This window comes from Microcaecilia unicolor, chromosome 9, assembly GCF_901765095.1.
Source record: "Microcaecilia unicolor chromosome 9, aMicUni1.1, whole genome shotgun sequence".
Lineage (NCBI taxonomy): Eukaryota > Metazoa > Chordata > Amphibia > Gymnophiona > Siphonopidae > Microcaecilia > Microcaecilia unicolor.
The window spans coordinates 114,453,555-114,467,079 of NC_044039.1; the positions used below are offsets into that span (position 1 = coordinate 114,453,555).

The 13,525-nt window shown below is 43.4% G+C and overlaps 1 protein-coding gene across 1 annotated transcript in view; it reads right to left on the bottom strand.

Annotated features, from left to right (window-relative positions):
* The window catches only part of AKAP6 (A-kinase anchoring protein 6), a 698,126-nt gene that overhangs the window by 350,265 nt on the left and 334,336 nt on the right, over window positions 1-13,525 (bottom strand). The window contains exon 7 of the mRNA XM_030214549.1: window positions 5,208-5,356. Coding sequence (XP_030070409.1) covers window positions 5,208-5,356 — 149 coding nt within the window. The remainder of the gene's footprint in view (window positions 1-5,207; window positions 5,357-13,525) is intronic.

Below are 13,525 nucleotides of genomic sequence, written 5' to 3' on the forward strand. Positions count from 1 at the left end.
CAAGCATCACTTGACAGGCAGAAGCTTCCTCCAACAACAACAAAAATCCAGAAAAAACTCCACAACACTTTTTACCACTGCAAAAATTCATAGCAAACAAGTCCCAAAGCTGGTCTGATTCCTTTTCCCAGTACCTCGAACAGTCAAGGTGAGATAGGAAGACAAATCAATCTACTTTCATACCCAGGTATTGTAGCCTAAAAGACAGTAACACAAGATTCCTCTTTCTGTAACTTGAATGTTTAACCCTCTTATCTTCCAGCTTTCAAACAAATGTGAACCACTTCCCCTGAATGCAGTGTATACGCAAATTAGTTTTTCCCTTTCTCTAACAGAATCAAGAGCACAATGAATCCAATTCCCCTTTCTTCCAGAGTTCTCCTCAGCAGTCTCTCTTCTTCCTAGTACTGCTGGCAGGGCCGGTCTTAGCAAGTGCGGGGCCCTATGCAGACCAATTTGGTGGGGCCCCATCCTAGCCCCGCCTACCCTAGCCCCGCCCCCACCCTAGCTCCACCCCATTGATGAGATTATTCCATTTTTAGAACATTTTTTTATTTACGAAATTTCAAATAATGACAAATGAAGCTAAACTTATACAAAAAAAACTGATTGAAATAACAAGCACAATGCTATCATGCAACCTCCCCTCCCCAGAAATTATTCAGTTCAAGTCCACTACAATTAGTAGCGGGCCCAAGCCGGGGGTGGATGCCGCGCTGGTGGTGGCGGGAGCGGAGTGGCCGAGCCACGGGAATGGGGATCATCTCAGGTGACTAAGGCGAGCAGTGGCGGAGGTCGGAGTGGAGGCACGAGCGAGGCAGAGTTGAGGCGCTGCGCGGGGCCCCCTTAGGCGCTGCACAGGGCCCCCTTAGGCGTGGGGCCCTATGCGGTCGCCTTGGTCGCCTCTGCCTAAGACCGGCCCTGACTGCTGGATTTAATAATCCAAAACATTTAACATAACCAGGCTGGCTCCGTGTCCTCTCAAACACAGGACTCCACTCAGTGTATAACAGCTGCCACCTCCAGATAGTACCCCAAAACTTGCAACACTTTATAGTACTATCCTTTATCCCTATGGTTGTAAAAGTCAAAAGAAAACAAGCTACCAGGAAAAATCCACCTGGTTTCAATTCCTTAGAAAAGGAGTAGCAGCCTGCCTCCTCAGTCAGTTCATGGCTATCTTACCTTAGGCTGCTATCTCTCCTCTGCTACTTCATTTAAACTAGCAGTGGGTACCTTTCATTATAGTTACAGCTGTTCTTAAAGTCAGCCAAAGTGATGCTCTATTTCTTTGTTCCTTTCAGGATTCCATTGGCATTGCTTCGCACCAGAATACTGCAGTTCCTCAGTACCTGGTGCTGAGCCAAACACTCCTGTCAACCCCTCTCCCCTATATTTCACTCATCTCAGGTGAGATTTTATGCCTCACCAGGAAATTAACCCTCTCCTTCTCCCTAAACTAAGATTGGACCATTTCCCTTCAATATTTATAGGGTCTGAGGGAGTTCTGGGACTTTTGTCAGTTTCCAGTGTTATTCTATGATTACTTTAGGGCAGTCCAACACAAGAGGGCAGTACAAACACCTTAACATTTTTCCAAAGCTCCTGTTAAGGGACTGTGACCCTGTGACTCTTAAGTACACCAGGCTCTCTTCCCTATCACAACTATCATACGTGAATGCTGTCACTACTGTACAGCTCAGTGTACAGTACGTCTTGTAGCACTATAAAATAACAGTATGAAGATGTATCTGAAATTCAGAATTCCAGTTTTGAAAAAAGGCACCAGAAGTTTCAGAAATTGCATTTTCTATTGTTAAATAATGTCGAAATAAAAGGACGCCTGTTTACAATGCAATACCTTCCTTCTCCTCCATCGCTAACTCCAGACTCCGTTCCTTTTATCTCACCGCACCTTATGCCTGGAATAGACTTCCTGAACCATTACGTCAAGCTCCATCCCTGGCCGCCTTCAAATCCGGGCTAAAGGCCTACCTATTTGATGCTGCTTTTAATTCCTAACTTGTCACCTGCTCGTAACCTTATCTTGTCTTCCTCTCTTCAATAGTCCCTTTTTCCCTATGTGTCCTAACTGTCTGTCCTACCCTTATCCCTTATTTGTCCTGTCTGTCTGTCCTGATTTAGATTGTAAGCTCTTTTGAGCAGGGTCTGTCCTTTCTTCATGTTCAATTGTGAAGCGCTGCGTATGACTGGTAGCGCTATAGAAATGATTTGTAGTAGTAGTAGTACCTGTTTCAAAAAGTCAGGGCTTCTTGGGGGACTATCCAACCTTAATTTACCTCAACAAAATCCTACTTAACAGAAGATACAAATGAAAAGGTGCATATTAAAAACCCAGCTAGATTGGTGTATAGAGATTTTTTCTGCATGAGCAGTTGGGGAGGGTTGCCAAAGTAGATCTACAACTAAAATTACTAATGTGTGCTGCTGCACTAGCACATGCTACTGACATTAACATGCATTATTTTACCACAGATGTGTTTTGTTCACTGGAATCTAGTTACTAATAACATGCATTAATAACTTTAGCACACAGTAATGCAGTAGTACATGTCAACTGGATAGCGCTGTGTTAACCACCTAAATTCCTGACCTCATTCCAGTATACCTCCCATCTAATTACTTTCTGACCGACCAAATCTGTGAATGATATGTGTAGTTATTTGGCCAGCCACAAAGGGAAGATTTTAAATCAAACAGATTTAACTGGCAAACTTCCAGAGTTAGGAGCCCTTTTAGTAAAGGTTGTTAGAATCTGGGCTTAGCATGTCTTAACGAGAGACATTCCTACATGCTAAGCATAGATTCAAAGGGGTAGTATTTAGGGCTTTTTCAAATTTTTATTTTGCTGGTCCCATGATAATTTTTCCATTAGCATGCGGGATCTGCATAAAATTAATGCAGGGGCACTTACCACTCCACCTCCTCCTATTTAGGAGGCACTACACACGTACACATGCAGGACATCAGACTCAGGAACAGAACGATGCCTTGCGCCGGAAGAAGAGGACCTCGGCTGGCGGGGGTTGGGGTCCTCTGCCAGCAAAGGTAGGCAGCGGCGGGGGAGGGTTGGCGGCAGAAGGGTTGGTCAAGAGGGTTGTCGGCGGGGGGGGGGGGGGTCAAAGTTGTTGTTGTTGGTGGTGGTGGTCGGCAATGGCAGGGGGGTCGGCGGCACAGGGGGGGGCTAAAATGCGCCCCTCACCTCGGGCTCTGGACCCCCCTCCTGCCAAAGTCTGGCTATGCCCCTGGTTAACACGTACTTAGGGGTAAATTCTATAAATGGTGCCTAAAAATGGGCACCAAAAAACCCAGCTCAAGCAATATTCTATAAGTCATACCTAAAGTTCAGAGCAGTTTATAGAATAATGCTTAAGCAGAGAGGTCGCGTGTAAATTTAGGCATCGACATTTGCACCAACGAAAACACGGTGCAAATGCCTGTGCCTAAATTTACACATAGAGTACCCATATTCTATAAATACACGTGTAACTCAGAACCACGCCCCTGATCAGCCCCCCCGAAATGCTCAAGACCTTCCCATTTCCGCACCCCCTTTATTGGGCCATGTGCAAAATTTAGGCATAGATCCCGTTCCTAAATGTACACACAAGTTCCAATTAAATCTAATTAGTGCCAATAATTGCTTGTTAAATTGGCTCATTATTTTATTAAATTGGGGGCACACTTAAATTTGTGTGTGCAATTTTTGGCGACCTGTATGGAATCAGGAGGTTAGCGTGTGCTAACAGGCAAAATATTGCAAAAACATTATAATGTGTTTTTTCATATGTTAAGCACATGTTAGGGCTTAATGCCTTTTAGCTGGTTAAAGTTTTTGAATAGTGACTTCAGTGAGGGTGTCTAGATATATTAACATCATTAATTAAATCTGGAAAGAATTCAGAAGCAGTACTCTGCCAAGCTACCCCAAGAACAAGAGACTGGCCTTTAGGGAAGTGCTCAGGCAAAGCAAATAAACAAAAACACAAATAATTGGTTTATTTTCGAGCGGGTTGCAGAATTTTCCCAGTTTTCAGGTGTGCTTTTTCACCTTTTAATAGAAATCATTTAGCACATGCTACAGCATTTTAACGTGCATTAAATAATGAGCAAATTCATAGGTTAGTGCACATTAAGGGGCCCTTTTACTGAGCTGCATTAGGTATTAATATGTTCCTAACCTGGGACGCCTAAAGTGTTCCATGTTATCTGTGCCATTTGCATGCACTAAGCGTGCAGTAATTATTTTTTTTGTAATTTTCATTGAGGGTAATTATTTTTTTGTAAATTTCTTTGACGGAGCATGTTAGAGGCAGAGAGTGGGCATTCCTGAGCTATCTACGTTATCACATGCTAACTAGGAGCTCTTATCACCTCCAAAATTGGTGGCGGAACGTGCTCCCACTGTAATGTTTGTTAATGGCCGCTCACTAATGCTAACATTAATGGATGAATCAAAACGCCCAGCGCTAAACACAAGTACCTCATTCACTGACAACTGACCTCAGCTGCGACTCTTTCCACATGAACATACAGTCCATGACTCACCTGCCTCCTACTTGTGTTTAGCGTTGGGTGTTCTGATTGATACTTTTAAAGGTCCTGCTTTTGAATCTTATCATTGACTAATTAAATAGAAACATTAATGCATGACTATATATTGAAAAACATTGAAAAATAGTCTTGGGAAAATTGGCATAAGTGTGCAGAAAAGACTTGTATAAGGGTGCACCAAGGTCATTTCTTTTCACAGTTTAGTAAAATCAGTTTAGTGCACACTAAGGGCCCTGTTTACTAAGCCGCACTGTAGGCTCACTAACCTTTTAGCACGCGCTAATGCTAAAGACACCCATATGAAAATATGGGCGTCTCTATCATTAGGGCGTACTAAAAAAGTTAGCGTGCCTACAGTGCAGCTTAACAAACGGGGCTCTAAATTTTTTAAGGTGCATTAATGAACCAAATTCCCATTAACAAATGCATATCCTTACCAGCACAAATTGAAGTGTCACTTGAGAAGCTAATAGAGGACGTTAGGCTTATTATATGAGACAAAAGAAAGAAAAGAGTAGCTTGCATTTATAAGATCAAAAATTGGTCTGAATACAAAGGTGAAATACAGAGGAAAAATATTACTGTAAAAATGATAGAAAATAGAATAAAAGTAAAAATTCCTGTCCCCTTACCCATTACTTCCTAATCCATGAATTTTGGGCATATCCACAAACTGGTCTCTCCGCTTTCTGCTGCTCATGCACTGCTCGCTGTATAGCTTTAAGGACATCTGCTCAACAGCATCTCTCTTGGCTTCCAAGTAGCAGAGCTGCGCATCAGCCTGGAGTATAAACAAGAGAGGAACAACTTTTTTAATTTACAGTGGAATTGAACCAATGACCTTTTGGAGCAAGATGTGAAAAGGCAGCAACCTCCATTCAATTATTTCTCCTTTCGTCCTCCATGCTCTCTCTGTGAAATGTAGTCAAAAAGGAGCAACACACATTAACCAGTGTTTGCATAAAAGGCCCTTGAGAGTGACTGATTCAACTAATGGAAAAAAAATCATTAATTGCATCCACATGCACAGTACTAGAAATTGACTCTTTCCTGTGGTTCTCCTATCGTATGGCTTGGATGCATTAGGGGTGCGTGAGCCTGGTCTGGGCTCCAAACTGCTCAACCTGGAATTAATTAAGGTTCAGTTTCCAAATCAGTTTGAATGCACAGAAATTAGGGTTGTACTGAATATTTGTATTTGATTCGATTCGGTACCGAATAGTGCCCTGACTACATTATTCATATTTGGTCGAATAGAGGGGGATAATCAAATGGGGGCGCCAATCTCTAAGGATGACCCGTAAAGGGGCGGGACAACCCCTATTATCAAAACAAGATGGATGTCCATCTTTCGTTTCGATAATACGGTCGGGGACGCCCAAATCATGAAATTTAGGTCGACCTTAGAGATGGTCGTCCCTGGTTTTCGGCGATAATGGAAAGCGAGGACTCCCATCTCAGAAATGACCAAATCCAAGCCATTTGGTCGTGGGAGAAGCCAGCATTCGTAGTGCACTGGTCCCACTAACTGAATGGTAAAAGCCCTTCCCTTACCAATCCAGAAAAGAACAGGCATGCATGAAGGAAATTGTATGCAAATGAGCTGCTTGCTGTTAGCTCATTTGCACACAATTTCCTTCCTAAGGAGGGGAAGTGACAGCAGTTGAGGATGACCTTCTTCCCTGTAAAGTGACAGCAGTTGAGGACATCCTTCTTCCCTGTGATGGCAGTTGAGGATGTCCTTCTTATGTGGATGGGTCATCCATGCCTTTGCTATGCCTCTAACACCCTCTTTGTTTATTTATTTATTTGGATTTTGGATCACAAGTAGCAGCAGTGGGATTTGAACCAACCACCTCTAGATTGCAAGACCAGTGCTTTAACCACTAGGCCACTCTACCACTCCTGCACTCTACTCCACACTCTTGAAATTTGGCCATCCCTGTGGGGGGGGGGGGGGGGAGTTGAGGACATCCAAAATGTTTGAAAGAAGGACGTCCACGCCTTCGTTATGCCTCTGCCGACACACACATACCTCCCCCCGCCCAGGGACTTGCATACTGCCCCCCCCCAGGGATGGTCAAATTTCAAGGGAGTGGAGTGGATGAGTGCAGGAGTAGCCTAGTGGTTAGAGCACTGGTCTTGCAATCCAGAGGTAGCCAGTTCAAATCCCACTATTGCTACTTGTGATCCAAAATCCAAATAAATAAATAAAGAGGGTGTCAGAGGCATAACAAAGGCATGGATGTCCTTCTCACAGAAACATCCACATTTTGGACGTCCTCAACTGCCGTCGCAGGGACGGAGGCATAGCAAAGGACATACTGTAAAAATAAAAAAAAAAGTTTTTGAAGTTGTTTTTTTTGGGGTGGGCGGTGGTTAGTGACCACTTGGGAAATCAGGGGAGGTCATCACCGATTCCCTCCGGTGATCATCTGGTCAGTTCGGGCACCTTTTTGATGCTTGGTCGTGAAAAAAAATGTAACAAGTAAAGTCGGCCAATTGCTTGTCAGGGACACCCTTCTTTTTTCCATAATCGGCCGAGGATGCCCATCTGTTAACCACGCCCACATCCCACCTTCGGTACACTGCCGACACGCCCCCTTGAACTTTGGTCGTCCCCGCGACGGAAAGCAGTTGAGGATGCCCAAAATCAGTTTTTGATTATACCGATTTGGGCGACCTTAGGAGAAGGACGCCCATCTCCCGATTTGTGTCGGAAGATGGGCACCCTTCTCCTTCCAAAATAAGCAGGATAGTGATTTAAATTCAAATATGAATAATCCAGGGTTCTACTGTGCTAAATCCTACTGAAATAAACACTTGATCTCTGATTTCAAGTTGCTTCTTTTATTCTTTGTTATTTTAAAGTTCAATGCCCATTTTTCATATTCGGTATTTGTGTTCGGCCGAATAATATTTTTCATTATTCACATTTAGCCGAATAGTAAAATATGCTATTCAGTACAGCTTTAACAGAAATAAAGGTTAACAAATAAATATGGGAAACCTTTTTAATTGGATTAAGAGGTTCTTTCATTAAACTGCATTAGGCGCTAATCTGCGCCTAACACAGCATACAGTGGTGTACCTTGGGACACACTCAAGCATCCTGTGGTAAATCTGAAATGCGCGTACACTAACCACAATGTTAAAAAATATGTTTTTATTTTTTCTTGGAGGGAGTGTTCCTGCGCTAATCAGTTATCACAGCTACATTACTGCAAATTAAGGGCCCTGTTTACTAAGCTGTGCTGTAGGCATGCTAGTGTTTTTAGCGTACGCTAAATATTAACATGTGCTAATGTTACAGACACCTATATATTCCTATGGATGTCTCTAGCAGTTGTGTGTGCTAACTTTTAGGGCACGCTAAAAACGTTAGCACACCTTAGTAAACAAGGCCCTAATTGATACCACATGAGCCCTTACCGCCTATAAAATAAGTGTCAGTAAGTGCTCATGCGGTAATTTTTTTAATGGCTGCATACTAATGGCAGCATTTAGCACATGTCCATCAATTTTTAAAAAAATGGAAAATTAGCCTTTTTACTGCTGCAGTAAAAATGATCCTAGCGCAAGGGAAAAACTTGCAGAAAGTCATGCTAAGTCCAATTTTTGCAGCAGCTTAGTAAGTTACCACAAAAGAAACATACAAAGGGGCCCTTTTACTAAAAAGCATTATGCATATACCTCCGGATTCTATATATCGCACTGAGATTTCTGTATTCCACAATAATGGGCATAACCGAATTGGTTAACAAGCCAATCAGCACAAATAATTACCAATTATTGACACTAATTGGCCTTAATTAGAATTTACACACATAACTGTCTAAGCATATTCTATAACATGTTGCGTGTTAATTCTATGTTGTGTAGTTGTAAAGTGGGCATGGTCATGGGCATGGAATGGGTGGATCACGGGCATTTCTAAAATCTATGAATGTGGTTATAGAATATACCCAGTCTGTGCTTAATTTAGGCATCAGCATTTATACCAGGTTTTACTTGGCGTAACTACCCATGACTAAATTTAGACAAGCGGACCACCACTTGGCATATTCTATAAACTGTGTGGAAATTTATGTATTTATTTGCTGCATTTGTACCCCACATTATCCCACCTATTTGCAGGCTCAATGTGGCTTACATTGTTCTAATTTAACATAATACTATGTAAGAAATACAGAAGATATGTTTGTAGAATGATTTACATAACACATAATAGGCATGCTTTATAGAATGTGCTTAGACGAAATTAATTTCAGCACCAAATTTTTAAACATGATATATATAGAATCTAATCCTTAGGGTTGGGTTCTACAGATCAAGCTCAAAAATGGGTTCTGGAAAAGGTCAATGCTAAGTGCAATTCTATAAAGGTCACATACCCTTTATAGAATTGAGCAAAGCGCCAATTCCCATGCCCAAACTTTACGTTTGTGATAAATATAGGACGTGCCTTCATAGGACCTAGCCACCAGAGGGAGCTCTTACGGTGGAAGACTGCTGTAATGACCTGATGAGAGCCACTAGAGGGCGCTCAGGAGTAGAACAAGCCTGCTTAGATGGGTAGCGACCATTAGAAGGCATTATAATAGTGGAGGCCCTTGTGTTATTTTGTAGAGGCTACTAAGGGGAGCCCTGTCTCAATGATAGCCCAGACTCAGATAGCTGGGGAGGGGAGGGGCAGAGGTTAACCTTGTGCTAAGCTGAAAGGGGAGGACCCGTGACAGAAGCTAGGAATAGTTCCCTTCAAAAAGCAAGCCCATTGGATAAGGTTCTGTACTTTTTCCAGAATATAGAAGAAGCCCAGGAAGGGTGGAGTTGGTCGGAAGCAGCCCTTTAAAAATGCCTTTTCTCAAGAAAAGAGCAGAAGGAGAAGGATCCCTAGAAGAAGAATGAAGAATGCCAAGCAATTGATGACTGGACACAAAAGGAAAGGTTCCATAATGATGGGCTGGAAACCCTGGGGCTTGGACCCCAAAGAAGGATCCCTAAAAAAGACAAGGTACTTACCTGAAGTCCATAAAAATGGAAAGGATAAGGAACTTTAATCTGACCACAATGTGAAAAGAAAACTGTGAGCCTTGAAGTAAGACTCTGATGTTATCAGCTTGTTGGGGGGGGGGGGGGGGGGGGAGGACAGTATTGTAAAGTGAAGTCCTGTCCAAGGGATGGTGACTGTTTTTATCTGAGACCCTCATCTCCCAGTGGAGGACTCAGTTGAAGAAAGTGTAATGAATTGTTTGTTGAAAGAAGAGTAACCCCTACAGAGTGGTTAGCAGAAACTAACTGGAGTGAATTTGCATTTAGAATGGTTAATTTGCATATCCTGGGAAGCCGGCTAACCGAGTATTATATAACTGACCCACATGTTCTCCCAGTGCAGGGCTCAGTTCAAGAGTGCTGGCTAAAGGGTTTGTTGCAAGAAGAATACCCCTTCAGAGTAATTAAAGTATAGCCCATGAGAGAAGATTTGCCTTCTGAGTGGTTAATTTACATATCCCTTGAAGTCTGTTTGTTAAGGAGTATACCCCAGACGGATCACCAGGTGGCGCAAGGGGGGGGGGGGGTAACAGAGCTGTGACCGGTTACCGAGGAAGGCTTCAGAGAAGGATTGTTGGATGAAATAACAAATGTCTTATGATTATTCACCCTAAGTTAAAGAGGAGCTGTGCTGATTAACTTTGAAAAATAAAGCATTAAAAAAAAAGTTTTCTATGGATTCTTTTCTTGTAGAAAAGTTCAGGTTTTCTAGCACCTTCTATTGAGAATGAGACAATAGTATATGGTTATCTCCTGTTAAAAGAGAGGAGAAGCCTATTATTGAAGTTTTCATCATAGTTCCCTGGATGAGGTGAAGTGTTGGCAAGAGAAACTCAAAATATCACTTCCTGTTGAAAGGGGTGAATATCACAGGTGCTACACTAATGCTTTCTGAAACCTGGTGTAAATGCTGATGCCCAGGTTTTGCATGTTGGCACTGTATTGTATAACTATGCATGCAACTTTTTGAAATGTCTTTGACATGCTCATGCTCCTTATACAATCTGCGCACAGATCTTTATAAAATAGCATTTAGCTAGATGCACATACAAATACAAATTGTTGCCAATTAACATCAATTAATTGTTAGCACTCAATTCTTGGTGGTAATTAATCATTAGCCAATTTAGTTGCATGTGCATCTCAAAATAGTGTGCAATTTTGTGTGTGTAAATTTGCGCACCATTTATAGAATACCCTTTAAGTGCATCTGCAGTAATTGTGACCAGAGTATCGCATGCTAAAGAACATATTACTATCAGGCTTATTTTTGAAAAAGAAGGACGCCCATCTTTTGACACAAATCACAAGATGGGCGTCCTTCTCACAGGGTCGCCCAAATCGGTATAATGGAAAGCTGATTTTGGGCGTCCCAAACTGCTTTCCGTCGCGGGGATGACCAAATTTCCCAGGGGCGTGTCAGAGGTGTAGTGAAGGTGGGACTTGGGTGTGCCTAACACATGGCGTCCTCGACCCATAATGGGAAAAAAGGGCGCCCCTGACAAACACTTGGACGACTTTACCTGGTCCTTTTTCTCTTACGACCAAGCCACAAAAAGGTGCCCGAACTGACCAGATGACCATCGGAGGGAATCGGGGACGACCTCCCTTTACTCCCCCAGTGGTCACTAACCCCCTCCCACCCTCAAAAAAGTTAAAAATATTTTTTGCCAGCCTCAAATATCATACCCAGCTCCATGACAGCAGTATGCAGGTCCCTAGAGCAGTTTTAGTGGGTGCAGTGTACTTCAGGCAGGCGGACCCAGGCACATCCCCCCTACCTGTTACACGTGAGGTGGTAAATGTGAGCCCTTCAAAGCCCACCACAAACCCACATCTAGGTGTCCCCCTTCACCCATATGGTAGTGGTGTTCAGTTGTGGGGAGTGGGTTTTGGGGGGCTCAGCACACAAGGTAAAGGAGCTATGTACCTGGTAACTTTTTCTAAAGTCCACTGCAGTGCCCCCTAGGGTGCCCGGCTGGTGTCCTGGCATGTCATGGGGACCTGTGCACTACGAATGCTGGCTCCTCCCATGACCAAAGGGCTTACATTTGGTCGTTTCTGAGATGGGCATCCTTAGTTTCCGTTATCGCCGAAAATCAGAAACGACCAAGTCTAAGGATGACCATCTCTAGGGACGATCTAAATATCAAGATTTGGGTGTCCCCGATCGTATTATCGAAACAAAAGATGGATGCCCATCTTGTTTCAATAATACGGGTTTCCCCGCCCCTTCGTCGGGACATCCTGTGAGGACGTCCTCAGGAAAACTTGGGCGCTCCTTTCGATTATGCCCCTCTATGTGATCTAATGGGACATACTGGGCATGCTTCATTTAAAAGTGCCACATTAACTTTGCACTTACTATACATTAATTTCTTGCGTTAAAGTGCAACAACTGTAAAATCTAATGCATTTTACTAAAGTGACCCCTAAGTTAGCTGAATATAAAGGTACCCACATATATTTATATTTATTTCCTTGCTACCTTTATTTCCTGCATCTCTTGTGAAAATGTAAATGTATGTTCTACTCTGAGTTGATCATCTCATTTGGGGGACAGGATAGAAGATAAGAGATCAAGGATATGCTGCTAAAATCTCTCATCATTGAAGAGAGAGCAAGTATTTATTGCTGTTGTTGTGCTTTGACATTATGGCGCAGATATATTAAATTTGTCCTTCAGTTCACAAAATTGCTGAAAATTTATTAATGCAATATCCATTTTTTTGTCCCTTTGGTTTTTTTTTGATCCCCAGGACTTCTAATTGAATTGGAACTGGGGGTCTATGGAGCCACTTTTAACTCTATTCCCTTCTCATCAAGCCTAGTTACAAGTGTACGCAGATAGTAACTCCCCACTCGATCCTGCCCCTCTCGCAGCCCCTGATTGAAAATGGCCACCAAAACCTCTACTGGTAATCTCACAGGATACTGCTAGAGACTGACCGCTAGACTACTGTGAGAAATCACAGAATCCTTTTTCAATCAGCAGCCATGAGAGGCTGGAGTGAGTGGTTCACTCCTGCCCCTGATAACCACTACACCACTAGGCCTATTAAGGTAGGCCTGGGGGGGGGGGGGGGGAGGGCGGCCCTGCTGGGCATTTGGGAAGCAGGAAAGGGATTGGACTTTGTCAGGAGAATGGGAGGAAGAAAAAGATGTTGTTGGAGGGCAGGAGAGGGGATTGAACCTTGGGGAGGACTGGAAGGGAAGGGAGATCAGGTCTGATCTTTAGTCTATTGCACAGAAATTATGTGGCTACCAGCTGAAATTTACTGCTGAGACCCACATAGCTAAGTGGGAATAGTTAGGACTGTTTTTTGTTCAGCCCTATCTGTTTGCTTAGCCATGTGGGCCCCAGAACTGAATAATGCTGGTACCCACATAATTGGCAATTCCTTTCCAATTCTTCCTCCCTCGAACTCATCTGCTGCCTGGTTTCAAGATGGCTGGTTAGTGGCAATATTCTATGGTATGACCAAGAGCGTAGCCAGACCTCATCGGGAGGGGGGTCCAGAGCCCGAGGTGGGGGAGCACAGTTTAGCCTGCCTCCCCCAGCCGCCAACCCCCGCCGCTGCCACCGCTGACCCTCCCCCTGTCGCCGCCAGGTACCTTCTTCAGCGCCGGTTGACTCCGGTGCATTCGCTGATTATCTGTTTCTAAATCTCGACATCCTGCGTACACGTCCTGTATGTGCAATAAATAAATAAATATCACCACCGTGGAAAGCAGACTGCGGAGTACCTCAAGGATCACCACTATCACCAATACTGATGATCCCGCTGGCTAAGTCTTTATCCAATCAAGGTCTCAACCCATTCATCTGCGCAGACAATGTCACAATATACATTCCCTTCAGATATGATCTGACAGAAATCACCAATGAAATCAAGCT